General features: G+C 39.3%; 1 protein-coding gene across 3 annotated transcripts; it reads left to right on the plus strand.

Annotated features, from left to right (window-relative positions):
- The first annotated feature begins 171 nt into the window (after positions 1-171).
- On the plus strand, positions 172-15,140 carry YIPF3 (Yip1 domain family member 3). 3 transcript variants are annotated; one of them, XM_014057103.2, is made up of 9 exons: positions 173-395; positions 5,077-5,280; positions 5,950-6,056; positions 6,834-6,879; positions 8,064-8,153; positions 10,582-10,713; positions 12,448-12,561; positions 13,571-13,694; positions 14,693-15,140. In XM_014057103.2, exons 1-9 carry the CDS (start codon positions 300-302, stop codon positions 14,806-14,808), a joined length of 1,029 nt encoding a protein of 342 aa, XP_013912578.2. In that variant the 5' UTR covers positions 173-299; the 3' UTR covers positions 14,809-15,140. The 3 variants fall into 3 exon arrangements, with proteins under 3 accessions (XP_087574076.1, XP_013912578.2, XP_013912577.2); XM_014057102.2 differs by having other exon boundaries at positions 177-395; positions 8,061-8,153; XM_087717950.1 differs by lacking the exon at positions 8,064-8,153 and having other exon boundaries at positions 172-395.
- Positions 15,141-16,812: the final 1,672 nt, after the last annotated feature.

The raw sequence follows: 16,812 nt of genomic DNA on the forward strand, positions 1-16,812 counted from the left end.
TTTTCTGTTTGTCCCGTCGTTATCCGTCCCTCCTGTTTCGTCTGGCGTAGCCGGAACAACCAAGATGGCACCGTAGTCAGACCGGCTCCTGGGAAATCTCGCGAGAACTCCCGAGTCTCCACGTCCCCCGGTGCGGCTCCTTAACCCCCCCGAGCGCGGATTGCTTTGGCTTTGCTCCATCCGGGGTTTTTCTGCCTGGCTTCGGTCGGATCTCCGCGCCCTCCCCCGCCCCCTCCGGCTCTTCCGTTAGCGAGAGCGCGGCCGGGGGCGTCGGTGCCTCCGCAGCCGCTGCTGGGGAAATGTCCGGCCCTGGGGCAGCCCCGGTCGCCGGGGTAGCGAGGAGCGGGGCTGCGACGGCGACTGCGGAGTGGGGAGCCTTCGAGGACAACATGCAGGTAAAGGGAAGGGGGGTCGGGGAGGGGCTTTCCCGCTTCTTGAGATCCATCCCCCCCCCAATTCGAATTGGGCTCCCTTCCCCGCAGCCTCTGTCGCCCCGTTCCTGGGCTTTGCTTTGGGAAACACCTACACAGGCAGTCCTCGCCGTACGACCACAGTTGAGGCCAGAATTTATGATGCTAAGTGAAACATTTCCTAAGGTGGCTTTTGCCCCGTTTTATGACCTTTATTGCCCCAGTTGCTGAGTGAGTCACCGCAATTGTTAAGTGAATCTGGCTTCCCCATTGATTTTGTTTGTCAGGCGGTCCGCAAAAGAGGATCACCTGACCCTGCAACCGTCGTAAATGCGATTCAGTTGCCAGGTGTCCGAATTTTGATCAAGGGGCCATAGGGGAAATGCTGTGAAGGTCAAAACTTTGAACAATTGGTCGTAAGTTAGCTTTTTCAGTGTCATAACTTTGAACTGTCGCTAAATGAACTGTTGTAAGTTGAGGACTACCTGTATTATATAGTACACCATCCATTCTCTGAGGGAGATGGGCGGTGAAGAAATATAAAATAAAAATAAATTTAAAACACCCAACAAGGCTGGAAATGTGCCCCTGTTCTCTGTGGGATGGAGGAGAAACAGCTGAGCCTCCCTGCGTGTCCCTTGGAACTCAGGCAGTCCATAAAGAGAATCCTTGTGTGTAGTGCGAACAAACAAACAAACAAAAAAACGTGAATAGTGTCACAGCAAAATAAATACAAGGGAAAGGTCCCAAAGCCAGATTGTGTGAGGAAGAAGGGGGATTCCAGACACAGATATCCAATCCATCAAGTTGCTGTTTAAGCTTTTTTTCTTTTCTTTTTTGCAAGCACCTTGTGTAAGATTAGTTCCTGGTTTCCAGGCAGACTTGGATAGCTATGCGGCTGAAAAGATATTCACAACATTAAGTTTAAGCTTGTGCTTGGATTGGTTTTTGGACTAATAAAAGACAGCAATCCGCATTCCCTTGTTGTTCTTTGCAGGCCATTTGTTTGTCAAACTTACTGAACATTTGGCAGAGTCCAACCTGCTTGTTATCAGCCTTTCTGCCAATCCAGCCAAGCTCTGGAAACAGTTGGGTCGTCCATTTCTGTTGCCTTTGCTATACACACAGTTGCACAGGATTCAAGAATGTATCCATAATATTGAATGCCTTAGAGCAGTGTTTCTTAAAGTGTGACTCCAGGATCCTCTGAGGGCTCTGCAAAAATCAAAATCATTTGCCAGATCTTGAAGATATTTGCAATTAATTAAAATAAGGCCACTCTTGTTTTAGTTTTTTGTTTGTTAAATTTTTTTGTTTGTTAAAAAAAAAAGTTTTCATGAAAAAAATGAATGAGTTTAATATTTTTATTTGTACATGATTCAATACTCAGCTGTTGTATAAATGGATCAGCTTTAATTTTTAATAAGTAAATATTGATAAATATAACCCACACCAACATGGGATCATCCATAATTTTGAGAACAGGCCAGAAGACCAACAATTCTAAGAAACACTGTATTACACAATAAAATACAGTACACAGGGAGTATGAACAAAAAAAAAATTACAAGGATAAAAAGTATGAAGTGGTAAAACAGTAAATGGCATTGATGTAAACTAAATTTTGGTTGTTGTTTTTTTCTTACCATACCCCTTAAATCTTTGATTATTTCTTTCTCTTTTCTGGGATTTTGCATAAATTGCTTATTTACAGTAACCAATCGCTCCCTATCACGTGCCCTGTTATAGGAAGTATTTAATATTCAGTGGGTAACTATCACTAGATGTTTGTTTAACAGATTGTCTATCAGACTATATAAAGCAGCAGCTTTAATTATAGTTCCCCAAAGCAATAAATATTAATGTTTATTCTGTGTTCCATTTTAATTTAGTAGTAAAGTGTCCTGCCCAGCATTCTTTGCTAACAGTGTTGTAACCTGCCTCAATGTTGTGAAAGAGACATGGAGAGTAGGAGAGAAGAGCGGTATCTTTAAGACAGGGCAGTTTATGATACAATACAAAACAAATGGTCCTTTCTTTATAACCATTCATTCAACAATCACTGAAAGTTATGACAGCACTGAAATCATGGTAGTTAGAACTGGTCCTTAAAATTGCAGTCATTATAGCACTCCTGCAGTCACATGATCAAAATGTGGGCACTTTTTTTTAAAAAAAAAATTTTTATCCAGCCATTATGTTATTTTTTATAAATAATTCAAGGTAGTGAACATACCTGATACTGTTTTCTCCCCCTGTTTTCCCTACAACAACAAACCTAATGGGTGAGTTGGGCTGAGAGAGTGTGACTGGCACAAAGTCTCCCAGCCAGCTTTAATGCCTAAGGAAAAACTAAAACTGGAAACTCTTGGTTTCTAGTCTTGTGCTTTAACCACTAAATCAACTGTATATGCACAGTATACTGCCATTGAACCATACAATCAAAAGAAAAACAGTACATGTGTTTAAAAGGGAAGATATGATTACCGTATGTTTTTTCAATAGAACCATAGTATAGAATAAAATAACAGAGTTAGAAGGGACCTTGGAGGTCTTTGAGTCCAACCCCCTGCTTAGGGAGGAAACCCTACAACACTTCAGACAAATGGATATCCAATCTCTTCTTAAAAACTTCCAGTGTTGGAGCATTCACAACTTCTGGAGGCAAATTGTTCCACTGATTAATTGTTCTAACTGTCAGGAAATTTCTTCTTACTTCTAGGTTGCTTCTCTCCTTGGTTAGTTTCCATCCATCGCTTCTTGTCCTTTCTTCGGGTGTTTTGAAGAACAGCTGGATTCCCTCTTCTTTGTGGCAACCCCTGAGATATTGAAACACTGCTATCATGCCATCCCTAGTCCTTCTTTTCATAAGACTACACATATCCAGTTCCAGCAATCGTTCTTCATATGTTTTAGCCTCCAGTGCCCTAATCATCTTTGCTCCTCTGTACTCTTTCTAGAGTCCCAATATCTTTTTTACATTGTGGCGACCAAAATTGGAGGCAGTATTCCAAGTAGTAGCATTTTGTCATTTCACTGTTGATTTTGCAAATGGAGCAATTTACCCCTAAATTAATTTAGCAGGTTTTCTTTCAGTTAAAGGTAACTACTATGTCTAAAGATATATGTTCCAACATATAATTTTGGGCTGAGGAAACTGGGCAGCTGCCAGATGCAGAAAAAAGTTAACATATTCTGTATCTCCTTGATTGCATTTAGTAATTGTCTGGATTTTTGCAGTCAAGATATGATAATTCTATCAACTACATCTTTTGTTTTTCTTTTTCTTTTCAGTAACAGATCTATTTTTCTGTCGTGTAATTTTACATTTCGTTCTCAAGAGATATTTCCAGAGTGTTTTGTGTGATTTCAGTTTAATCAAACATAAAAACAGGAAAAAACTAAACATATAAAGTTTCGAGTTTCGAGTTTAATAAAATTTGTCTGCCGCCCACTCCCATTGGGACTCTGGGCGGCTCACAACAAGACAAAAGAAACATTTAAAATTTAAGAATAAAAAATACAATTAAAAGTCCACATCATCCATTCCATCTAAGTGAGACTGGATATCAATCAACAGCCCCAGGCCTGCCGGAACAGCCAGATCTTGACGGCTTTATGGAAGGCCGGGAGAGTGGTAAGGGTCCGGATCTCTAAAGGCAAACATTGCAGGAGAGCGAAGCCTCATTTGCTGAAAGGAGCTCAATTGGCCCAGCTGAGAAAGCAGGCCATTGGGATATTTTTAACAAGTACAAAAAAATGAAAATTCTAATGCCTAAGAAAACAGAAATACAGCTTGTTTAATCTTTTTTTAAAAAAATATCAAAAGTGGAGATTAGGCAAAAGATCCCAAATGTGTGGAATATCTGAAAAAAAGTTTTTCTCTTAGGTCCTGGTGAATCTACCCAGATAAGAGTTTGTGTGTCTTCCCTTTCAGGTAGATACAACTCAGAATTTATTCTATGTCTACTGCCCAGGCCATCATAGAGACATAAAAATAAGCATACTACTTTGAGTTTAGCTCAGAAACAGACCAGACTTGACCTAATAAAACGCTACAACAATGATATTATAGGAATGATATGATTGCTAGGATCCCATCCCCAGTGGGCAGTGGCCTCACAGCTGTGTTTCACACCACCTGCAGATTCTAAGCCAGACCCCTTGTAGGATACTTTGTGGTTTCCTGAGCTGGGTAACAATGTTGTCTCTTACCTTGAACTTTTCTTCAGGCTGTTACATTTTTATATTGAAATAGTTTCCAAGGTGAAGTTGAAAACAGCACTTTTACGAATACTTACTCTTGCACCTATACATAGAGCTTTTCTTTATAAATCCCAATGATAATCTCTATTTCCTGATATTAAGTTTACTCTGTATATATGGAAGAATGTAGCAAATAGTGACAGATAGGGGGTTTCGTGCTCTTTGAGTAGTCCTCATTAGCTGCATAAATTAATATGCATTCTAATTATCCTATTCTAATTATTATTCTATGCTAATTATTCTTATTCTAATGTTTGTAACAGTCTGTGCCTTTTCCTGCTCTAACTGGATCCTTTTTCTTTGGGTTTTTTTTTGTGGGGGGTGATAATCCATAGTTCTTGTTAAGAGCGGATAACTGCGTACCTGTCTTGAGCTGCTTCTTTATTTTTGCATTACACAGGGTGCAGGCTCTGCTGTAATTGATATGGAAAACATGGATGACACCTCTGGCTCTAGTTTTGAAGATATGGGAGAAATGCACCAACGCATGAAGGAAGAGGAAGAAGTAGATGCAGAAGCAGCTGCTGCTGCAGATGAAGAAGATGGAGAATTCTTAGGAATGAAAGGTGTCAAGGGGCAGTTGAGTCGGCAGGTAGCAGATCAGGTAAATGGAGCTCTTATTGGTTTACTAGTGTTCCTCCAATTTGATGACATTTGAACTCGGTAGACTCCTGCTTCCAATATGCTTCTGATTCTAGTCCTCAAGGGGGCAATGTTCTGATTCTTCTTTCATAATGCAGTATTGATTTTAAATTTATACCTGTCTTTTTTACATCAACAATATGTGGTTTACATAAACGATATACGGGATATCTTTACCACCCAAAGTCTTGGGAATTTAATAAGAGTCATACCATGTTTATGATGCTGTACAAATGATATCATTGTGATTTATAAGTTAGGTTATCATTTGATTCTTAACCATTCAACTCAGGCAATTGTTTGATTAAACAATTATGTTTAATCAAAACATGGTTTAGCATAGTGTATTAACAAAATTGCATAGTCAATACTTACTACTAATTTATGAAAAATTGGTTTTACTTCCTTATCTCAGAAGTAAAATAAATCTTGTTCATGGTATTAAGGGGGGGCGGAATGACTCTAGACCTATAGTATCTTTCTATGCATTATAATCCTATACTAAGTAATTCTGCTTTGATGTGGTGTGGTAGAAATGCCCTTGATTTGCAGATTGTTTCTTTTTTAAGTTCTCTAATTCTTCAGAACGAGAAAGGAGAGAATGTTTAATTAATATTTTCTCTTTTTTAAGATGTGGCAGGCTGGAAAGAGACAAGCCTCCAAAGCCTTCAATCTCTATGCTAATATTGATATCCTCAGGCCCTACTTTGACGTTGAGCCAAACCAAGTTAGGAACAGGTAAGCAAGCCTATAAGAATATCAGCTGCCTTATCTATCAGTGCCATTCATAGAGGTGCTACTTATTAATAGTTCAATTAATAGTTTAATGTGTTAATTACAGAGCTGTCATTGTGATTGAAATCAGTTATCCACCATGATATTGTTTTCTGCTAATGGGGAAAAAAAGGCCATTCGATTCCATAAATATTGTTCAGGCTTAGAAGTGGTTTTGGTTTTGTTTTCTATTGAAAATCTATTTCAAGCCTTTTTTCACAAGTGGGAGGGTACTCAAGATATTCTTAGCTCTATTTTCCTTTTTCAAAGAGTTTTTAAAAAACAGAAGATGAAAGAATTACATGCAAAACTATTGAATATTAATTTTATCAGTTGTATTTGATTTAGCACTTTTATCTAGTAAACGTTGTTTCAAAGTTCTATCGATCGGTCCTTTCTTTATTAATAATTAAAAGTCAGAAATTTCATTTCTGAGTCCCATAACTTCTCTGACCATTGTCTTGATCAGATGAAAACAATAAGAAATGCAACTTTATGCAATAGTTATACCCTTCTCTTCTTTTCCTTGTTTCACCCTAAGGCTTAGTATTGGTATGAGCATGGCTATGTAAAGATTATGTATGGAGAGATCATTTTGCTTATGTTGTATCAGTTCTGGCATTTTTTTTCATAACCTATTTTATTTGCTAAGAAAACCAACAATGTTTAAATGGGATGGTTGCCTAAATAATCAGGTGTTTTCTTTCTAGCTATTAATCTGTACAATCTGTTTTAATTTAGATTGCTGGAATCCATGATACCTGTCAAGATGATCAATTTTCCCCAGGTAAGCTTATTGCTAATATGAGCTGCCCAAAGTCATTTAGATGAGATGGTTGATCGTAAAAATCAAAATCATCCCTATATTACTTCATTTCTTTTCAGCAATAAAACTAGTGTGACAGAGTGATATCTACCTTACGTTTCACCAGGATAACCCTCTGTTTTCTAGTTGATAAACTGCTCAAATAGAAGAGAGTAAACAATGAATGCTAAAGAGTAATGACCATATTCAAAATGTAATGGCTTCATTGCTTCATTCAATACTATGTTGTCACATCTCTTAGTTTATATTTAGTGAATAGTCCTTCAGCACAGTGGGCAGCCAAACTTGTCAGGCCATTCAAACGTAATTGTCCCAACAGACAAATGCTTAGGACATCATAATTAATTGTAGAAATTGAATTCCAAGTTCAATAAACTCAAACTATGAAATTGATTTCATCTAGAACTTTATAACATGGGTTTTCATATTATATCAAGTCATTTGAACACTATCAGAATCATTTCCCAAACAATTACATAGAATAACTTGTCATTTATGAAAATAGTGTAAGAGTTCTTCCCTAATAGTTCTGTTATTGTATTTTTTCTAGTAGAAGACGGACCTTTTTCCCTCAAAAAAGAGGCTGAAAATCTGGGGGTGTCTTATACACTGAATACAGCATTTTTTGCCTCCCAAAACTACTCCCCTTCACCAAAATGGCTGTGGATAGCTTTTAGGAGGCTTTCAGGGAGCTCCTGGGGGCTGGGGAAGGCAGAAATGAGTGAAAAACAGCCTGCCCCCCCCCCCCCGCAGCACTCTACAAGCTTCCTAAGGGCTATCCATGCCCCCGCTTTTTTTTTTTTTTTTTTTGACAAAAAACAGGCCCATTTGTGCAAAAAAATGGGCCATTTTCTGCTCGTTTTCCCCCCAACCCCAGGAGCACTCTACAAGCCTCCTAAGGGTTATTCATGCCTCTTGTTTGGGGGGGAGCATTTTTGGGAGGTTTGCAGAGTGCAAAAACTTTTTTTTTTAATTTTCCTCTTTAAAACCTTGCTGCGTCTTATACGCTTTTTACTCCGAAAAATACGGTATTTTTGCGAATGTTAAGAAAATATGAATGAGATTTTGAATATATATTTGACTAGCTGACATAATAACTTTCTTTGAACATTGATAAATGGCTACCATACATTATTTTCCAGAAGATAGCTGGTGAGCTTTATGGCCCTCTCATGCTAGTCTTTACGCTGGTGGCTATTTTGTTGCATGGAATGAAGACATCAGATACTATCATTGTAAGTAGAGGGAAATTGCTTTCCTGTCTGATCAGTGATCTGTTCTATGTATCTTTTGAACTTCCTTGATGTTGCAGTCATATGTGTGTGTCACTGTTCCCTCTAAGGTGCGCGGCTGCACGGCCGCGCACGTGGCAAGAAACCCCCACGCAGCAGTTTCTAGAACTGGCCGCCCGCAAAGGACTTCCCCAGACTGGGAGAGATATTTAAAAAAAACAGTGGTCCTTCTAGCTCGCTTTGTTGCTTGGTTTGCTGGGGGGGGGGGGGACCCTATCGAAAGAGTAGACACGTTTAAATATTTGGGGTCGATCATCGACAGCCAACATGTAGTGGCTACAAATGACATCAAAAGCCGCATTGGCAATGCTACAGCCGCATTCGCCTCTTTAAGGAAGTGCCTGTGGAGCCAAAATGACGTGACGATTGCGACCAAGATGAGGATATTTAATGCTTCCATCCGCACAATCTTACTGTACGGCTCGGAATCGTGGACTTTACTTAAAAGCGACCTGAACCTATTAGAACGATTCCAGCTAAGATGCCTGCGCAACACTCTGCACATAACTCTACGGGACCGATGGAAAAACGAAACGGTATTGCAGCTGTGTAAAAACCAAACTACAATCGAACTTTACCTAAGAAGACAACGACTTAGATGGTTTGGACACGTTTGCCGTATGGACAATAGCCGATTACCTTACCGATCGATTAACTCGCTGCGACCAGATGGGTGGAAAATCGCACGAAATGCCCCAAAGAAAACGTGGATATCCCAAGTGGCTCACGATCTTCAACCACTCCATTTCTCGATAACCGATGCCCAACAAGCCGTCCTAAATCGGAATCAATGGCGTGCTGTAATCCGTGACGTCCTGTCCCTGGCCTTCACAATGCAACGGTCACTGCCTTATGGACGTTGACATTTACGAAGATTAAGTCCAAGTCCAAGTCCTTGGTTTGCTGCAGGGGAGCCATGGAGAGGGCGAGTCAGAGGCAGCCCAGCACCTGGCGTCCCCCCCCCTCTCAGCGGCTCCGAGATGGCTCTCCTGGACGCCCGACCTGCCGGTATCTCCCCCCCCCCCACTTTCCGCCTTCCGGAAGCCCATCGCTTCGGGCGCTTCAGGCTCTTTTCTTTCCTCCCATCATCCCTTGCCCTGCTTTCTGCTCGAACGGAATATCTGCTGCTGCCTCCTCCTCCCCCAACAGCACTGCCGGATTTGCCGCCAAAGCTCCCGCCAGCACCCCTGCTTAGGTGAGGTGTTCTGAGTGGAGGGAGAGGCAGGCACTGCCGCTGCTGCCATGGGCAGGGGTGCCAGCGGGAGCTTTGGCGGCTTCACCTCAGCTGCAGCGCCGGGCAGTAAATGTGGTGGTGCTGTTGGAGGAGGAGGAGGAGGAGGCGGCAGCAGTTATTCTGGGGGGGGGGGGGGCTCGTCACAGCAGTGATAAGGCCATAGATCAGTCATTTTTAGATGCAGGACATTTTCATACAGTAATGTAGAAAAAGCAATGCTGTCTGCCAAAATGCTGTCACTTAATGAATATGTATAAACATATCAGTGAAAAGTGGGTGAATGAAAGGCAGTAAAAATACAAAATGTTTGCTGAAAGCAATGCAAACAGAAATGCCTTCTTGTTAAATTCTTCGAATACAAATTTTAAAGATTGTCTTAAATTTCTTGCTGGTTTACAGGCATTATTTTTTTTCTTCCAAAAATTAAGTTAGCCTCAAGGAATTTCATTCCCAAGAAAATGAACACAGAAATGAATGTAAAAAGAAACTATTTAAAAAACCCTGTTCATTAATTATATAAAGCACTATTTTACTTACACTATTTTCTCCAACTACCATTTCAAATTATTCACCCTTCGAAGTTCCTATGTTTCCCTCTCTCCGTGTGTGTGTGTGTGTGTGTGTGTGTGTGTGTGTGTGTGTGTTTAAAATGCAGGAATAAAAATGCTCCTAACACACCACAACTTTAAAGGCTATTTTTTGTTTCAAATGCCAGACTTTCTGAGCCAACATTTTGGTTGCTAAGCAGGAGCGTTGTTAAGTGATGCTGATATTATATAACACTTTTAATTAAGTGGGTACCTTGAATAAACATAACTTTGAGTTTCAAATAATACTGATTTCATTGTTGTCTTAGGTGACATCTGTGAAAAAAATTCAGGTGCTCAGGCATGAAAATATGCCGCTCAAACACTATACTTTTCTGCTCACACTGAAAAAAAATTCAAGGGAACATTGGTGTGTGTGTGTGTGTGTGTGTGTATTATTGATGGAGAAAGATTTGTTTGAAGTACAATTGTACAATTAATGCTTACTGCAGACTTCACTACATGGAATATTTATGGGAAGTATTAGTTGATAGCCCCATTTGCAATTTTCCTGGAATGTTTTTCTGATATTCTCTTGCTCTTTCTGCAGAGGGAAGGTACATTGATGGGCACAGCAATTGGCACCTGCTTTGGTTACTGGATAGGTGTTTCCTCCTTCATATATTTCTTGGCATACCTATGCAATGCTCAGATCACTATGGTCCAAATGTTGTCACTCCTGGTAAGTCAAAGTCAGTTTTCTATCAAGGACTAGTCTATTGGAATCTAGAGCAAGTTTTCCCAATCTAGAGTTACCTCAAAACAACGTAGTTAAGATAGTCCACCATATCTGGCAAATGTTGAATTAAAGATAGTAAGTTTAACAGTTCCGCTGTATACTTCCATTTTGAGTAAACTGATGTTTTTATATCCACATCAAGTATAGATGAACAACTTTCTGTTAATCCTAGAGCCAATAACGCAGTCTTTATATTCCCAAAGCCTACAGTACAAATTGAATGTTCATGGTATCCATCTTGGATTGGTTTCTTATTGCTTTTATTACTCATTTGTATCCTCCCAAGTCTTTTTTTGCAATACTGTGATTTACAACGTGATTTGAGCTTAACCAAACCAAAGCAAGGTATTGTGACATGGAATTTATAATATTCGCTGTTCTTGCTAGATTCAGGCATTACAAAACATCAGATTCAGCTATAGTGTTATCTTTAGATTACATTTGTTTCAAACTTCAACTCACAAAAAGAACCCCTGAATTGGCAGTTAACAATCTATAATCCATCATTCTCACAATGATTATGAGATTCATCTGAAAGACCTTAAGAGACCCTAAGAGAGCCTCAAACCATAATACTGTCATTTTTTTGTGCAATGCTTTGTTTTGTTTTTCTATTAATATAGTTTTCTCATTAAGGTCAATAGATTCATTTTTTTCTCATCTGTCAATGGGCCATTTTTCTAATTGCTTGCTAGATCATCCAGGTGGTCTTTGACAAGCTTGAAACAGGCATGTTTTCTGAGATCAATGATTTTATCCTTGCTACTCATTCTTGCTCAGCGTTCTTCTGGTGGACTCGAACACTGCTACAAGACAATGCAAGAATAGCCTATCCAACTTTTGCCTTTTGTCTTGGAATTCTTTGTAAATTCCTAGATTATTAGAGTGATACTTTTTTTGTTGGGTGACCATTTCTGCAAATAGTTAAAATGGTGGTACTGTAATTCCATTTGTATATAACCTCCTGTCCTTGGATTGATTGAGATACATTTTAGCAGTGGCTCTGTAGCCCTTCTCATAAGCAACAACAATCTTCGTTATGAAATCCAATGGGTTCTGTTTCAACACGGGCGTTTAATTTTATCATGTCTATGCTGTAAAGAATTAATTCCAGTGGTGCCAACCAATATGTGTATGCTTTTTATAAGGGAAATCCTTCCTACGTACATTTGATTGCCATATCATTGATTGGAACACCTGATTCAACTTATGCCCTTTAGAGAGTTTATTCGTATATTTTTTTCCAAACAAGGCAGTCAATATTGGCATGGTATGTTCAATAAAATAATATGTAGTACATTGTTTGAACTATCGTTTGTTTAAGCAAATGTATTTGTTAATGCTTTGATCACAGTGTTGCAGAATTAGAATTGGTTCTCATGGGTTCACAAACTTTCATTACTGTAAATCGGACAATGGAGGCAAATGATGCTAAAGTCCAGTCATTTTGATCAATTTCTAAACAATTTATTTTTATTAGTTTGCATGGATATTACTGAGTTGGCTGTAATAGCCAAATATTATTTTAGTAATCTGTAGATTGCTGATAATCTGTTCTGTTTTCTTTCCCTGCTGTGTCAGGAGGAACAGCAGAATGTATATAATGATGTTATTTTTGCCTGAGACATTTCCCTGCCTTCATGCTCTTATTAGCTATGCTTTCTTCCTTCATTTCAGGGCTATGGACTTTTTGGGCACTGTGTCACCCTGTTTGTCACCTACAATATCCATCTTCACTCTCTTTTTTATATTTTCTGGCTGGGAATTGGTGGTCTCTCCACACTACGAATGGTGAGTTATAGGAGTCATTGGGAGGCTCTGTGCAAGGCATAGAAGAGTTCTGGGAGAGGCAATGTTTTCTAAGCACCTGCCTCGTGCGAGGTTGGGCAATGCTATCCTAGAAAGAGATGCCCATCTCCTGCTGCCCTGAGTACTAAGACGAATGACCTCTGACCCAAGGGCCACCCTGCCAGTGGTCATTTCCACCTGTTGCTTTGACACTCCCTCATCAGTACAGGGCTCAGCAACTTAGATTTTGGATTGAGATGATTTGCATGTGATTATGATGATTAACTGCACAGCAAAAAAAAAAGATGATGATTAATTGCACAGCAAAAAACTGGGTATAATGGAGTTTTAAGTGGAATAGCTGTTGTATGGGGAAAGTTCCACTCACTTGGCAGAAGAGACCTTAATCCAGTGGAATGGATAAGACTGGAGATCTCTCCTGCTGCAGTGGAGATTAGGATATCTAAATGTTTTGTGTTCTTAGTGGCCCTCAATGCTTGCTGAGCCTTCATTTTTTTACTATTGGACCATTAATCAGTTTCCGGCACTCAGTCTATGAGGGCCAGATTTTATGTGCTGGGATAGATAAATCTGCTATCTCACTGAGAGTCCAAGACCTATCGGCTAATCTTACCTGGTTTGACCAAAAGGCCGCTGTGGCTGCTGCCCGTGTTACTACAGCTACTTGGAGCTACAGGTGAGAGCTAGGATAGAGATGGCAACCAAAGGTGAATAAGCAACCATAAAAAGAATCCTGCATATTGTGTAAAGTTTAGAATACTATATTTAGTTCTGGTCACCATATCTCCAAAGGGATATTTGTAAGGCTAGGAAGGTGTATAAAATTCTAAATTATTTGGAACCTAAAATAGCTTCCTTTTGAAGAAAAATGGAGCAGATGTGGGGGTTCAGAAATATACATAAATGGATCACAGAAATTGGTATTTTTGTTGTCCCCATGCTGTTCAGATTTTATATCCGGAGATTGTAATCTGATTTCTATTTTTCCTAGGTTGCTGTGTTGGTATCACGCACAGTGGGACATACCCAGCGACTCATCTTGTGTGGAGTACTTGCTACCCTGCACATGCTCTTCCTTCTTTACCTGCACTTTGCTTATCATAAGGTTGTGGAAGGTAAGAGAAGAAATTAAAGTGTTTTGAGTTTGGAAGAACTGCCCACTGTCTGTAGAAGTTGTGGCCTAAGTGGACTCTTCTAACATAGTCCTCTGATAGTGCAGCCCTTATTTCTAGAGTATGTATACATTCATTCAAGTGAGACAGATTTAACTTAAGAAGAAGCAGTACAGGTCCTAGACTCACAATTCATTTACTGATCATTCAAAGTTACAATGACACTGAAAAAAGTGACTTATTACTGTTTTTCACATTCAATGACTGTTACAGCATCCCCATGGTCAGTTGATCAAAATTCAGATGTCTGGCAACTGACTAGTATTTATGACGGTTGCAGTGTCCCTGGTCATGTAACCTTTTGCAACCTTCTGACAAGCAAAGTCAATGGGGAAGCCAGATTCATTTAACAACAATGTTATTAATTTAACAACTGCAATGATTCACTTAACAAATGCGGCAAGAAAGGTTGTAAAATGGGGCAAAACTCAATTGTCTCATTTAGCAACATAAATGTTGGGCTCAGTTATGGTCGTAGATTGAGGGCCACCTGTATTAGCACAAAACTTGATTGGAGTGGAGCCAGCTTTGCCTTGCATTGTACCTAAGCTGTCAGTTTCTTGCACTGCTGGTATTTACCAAAGGAATAAATCCCATCTTTATAATATTCATAATTATGACATCTCGGCAAGCTGAGATCAGTTTTCCTTGTTCCCTCCTGGCCTCCCACAAGCAAAGTCAATGTGGTAACATTCCCACAATGTGGAAGTTGCTACCACTTGGCTAACGATGGCATGCAGGACTGCTGGAATTGTTATTGCTAGGTGACAACTGTAGTTGACAGCAATTGTACTCCCAATTGCAATTGTAAGCCAACCACCCATGTGTACATAGATGTTAGACTGAAACAAAAAAGGTAAGGTAATATGAAATTAACTATGATGAGTGTTGGTACAAACAGCCTAATGTTTACTGTTGATTGTTGATTTTCTCACTTGTAGGCATCCTGGATACATTGGAAAGACCCGGCATTCCTCCCTTTCAGAGAGTTGCCAGAGACATTCCAGCTATTTCTTCTGCTGTAATGAATATAACAAACAAATTAGTTGCTGCATAGACCTAGCCTTACAGACTGGTGTGCTCACCCTGTTTTTCATTGGCTGCTGTTACCACAATAAATGGACAAAGTCACAGCAGAAGTAATTGGCTTATCTGCAGATTTGCTTTTGGAAGAAGATTCCAAGGACATTTCAGAAGAACTGCCTCTGTCCAACTTTGGCCAAAGTGGAGTGGATAGAGCCTTCCTAATGGGCCCTGTATATTTAACTGGGATTGCATCAGTCACTCTTTTCCTGCATATATTCTTTGTGCTTGCTTTTGTCTTTCTAGACTATGTAAATCTTCTTTGTCAAGGGAAGAATTAAATTAAATGGATATTGGTTCTCAGCAGTTTCTTCTATTGGACCTTCATCAGGTACATCACTAAATGCCCACAGTCATCTTCTGAAGCCAACAATTAGCTGCATCTTGCCTACAGTCTTGTATGTCAAGACTGGTTTTCTTCGGTTAACCTAATAACATTTAATGAAGGCCTCATTTAGAACAGTGAAACATTCTTAATTGAGTAATTGATTAAAGTCATGCATCTGTATTTATAATAGCTCACCCTGTTAAGTCTCCATTATATCTTTTCAAAACAAGTTTAAGCTTTAGCTGATTGTCAGCAATTATTTTTGCTTTTAGAAGTCTCCCTAATATACAGCATGTATATTTTTACAACTTCCCTGATGGGTATTTCTCTGAAGGCAAGATGCATTCCTTGTCTATTATTTAATCAAAAGCACTGGAAAAATGACACTGTCCTTTGACTTCTGCTTTTTAAAATAATACAGGCAACATATAGTTCTTATCACTTCATTCTGCTTTTTATTTTCATTTTTGTTTTTCCAAATGTTTGGAAGAATTACTGCAGCTCATAAGATGAAGTGACTGTATCCTACAAAAACTTGTAAGAGAGGACATTACTTGGAACTTGAAATAATTCTACAGGCATATAGTAATTCTTGAAATTAACAATAGCAAAACATAGTCTGTCATTTGGTAAAGTCATTTTGTCATATCTTCAGAACAGGCAGAATTGGGGAAGACTAGATAAATGCTTAATCTAATCATGATGAAGAGAATATTTAATAGTAACCATATCTGGATTGGATGGATATTGACTTCTGACTTCTGCTTTTTAGAAAATGGTACATGTGACATCGAGTTCCTATCCCTTCGTTATGCTATTTGTTTTCATTTTTGTTTTTCAAATTTTTGGAAGAATTACTGCAGCTCATAAGACCATACCTGGATCTGATGGACATGCTACCAACCACGGGTGGAAGGGATGATACTGCCTTTAAGCTTAAATTGATTCCCTCCCTTTGCAAGGATCTACATTGGTGATGGTGCTTTGTAACTTATTTACAAATAGTGGCAAGGTAGCCTTCTGCTACAAAATCAGGCTACTTCAAGTGATTAAAGTAGTGCTCCAAAATATCTCAAATGCGTATATGAGAGATGGAACATCTCAAGTGTGGTCTGTATAGTCCCACTGCTGGGCTAAAACTTTGCATGATTGCACTGTGGAGAGTTGCCATCCTATAGCAGTGATCACAAATGCCATAAAGTGTACAGAATCTGTAATGCTGAATGAGTGACCATTTAGCATCAGCCTTGCATTTCTACCCTTATCCCAAGTAGTCCTTGATTTGTAACCATTTAGGAACTGTTCAAAGTTACACCGGCATTGAAAAAAGTCTGGTTCTTATACTGCTGACTACTGCAGTCTCCATGGTCACATGATCAAAATTTGGGCACTTGGCAACCAGCAAGTGTTTACAATGGTTGCAGTATCCCGAGGTTTGGAATCTTCTAATTCGGCTTCTGACAAGCAAAGTCAATGGGAGAAGCCGGATTCATTTAATTTATATTTGTATCCTGCTTTTTATTTTTACAAATAAGTCAAGGTGGCAAACATATTTTAATACATCATCCTCCTGTTCTCCCCACAACAATAATTAATGATTGGATTGGAAGCTGATGTCGCGGTGACACAATGATCAATCTCAGGGCTCCG

The sequence above is a fragment of the Thamnophis sirtalis genome, unplaced genomic scaffold, assembly GCF_051295495.1.
Source record: "Thamnophis sirtalis isolate CommonGarterSnake01/CBP01778 unplaced genomic scaffold, rThaSir2_p1.2 scaffold_6, whole genome shotgun sequence".
Lineage (NCBI taxonomy): Eukaryota > Metazoa > Chordata > Lepidosauria > Squamata > Natricidae > Thamnophis > Thamnophis sirtalis.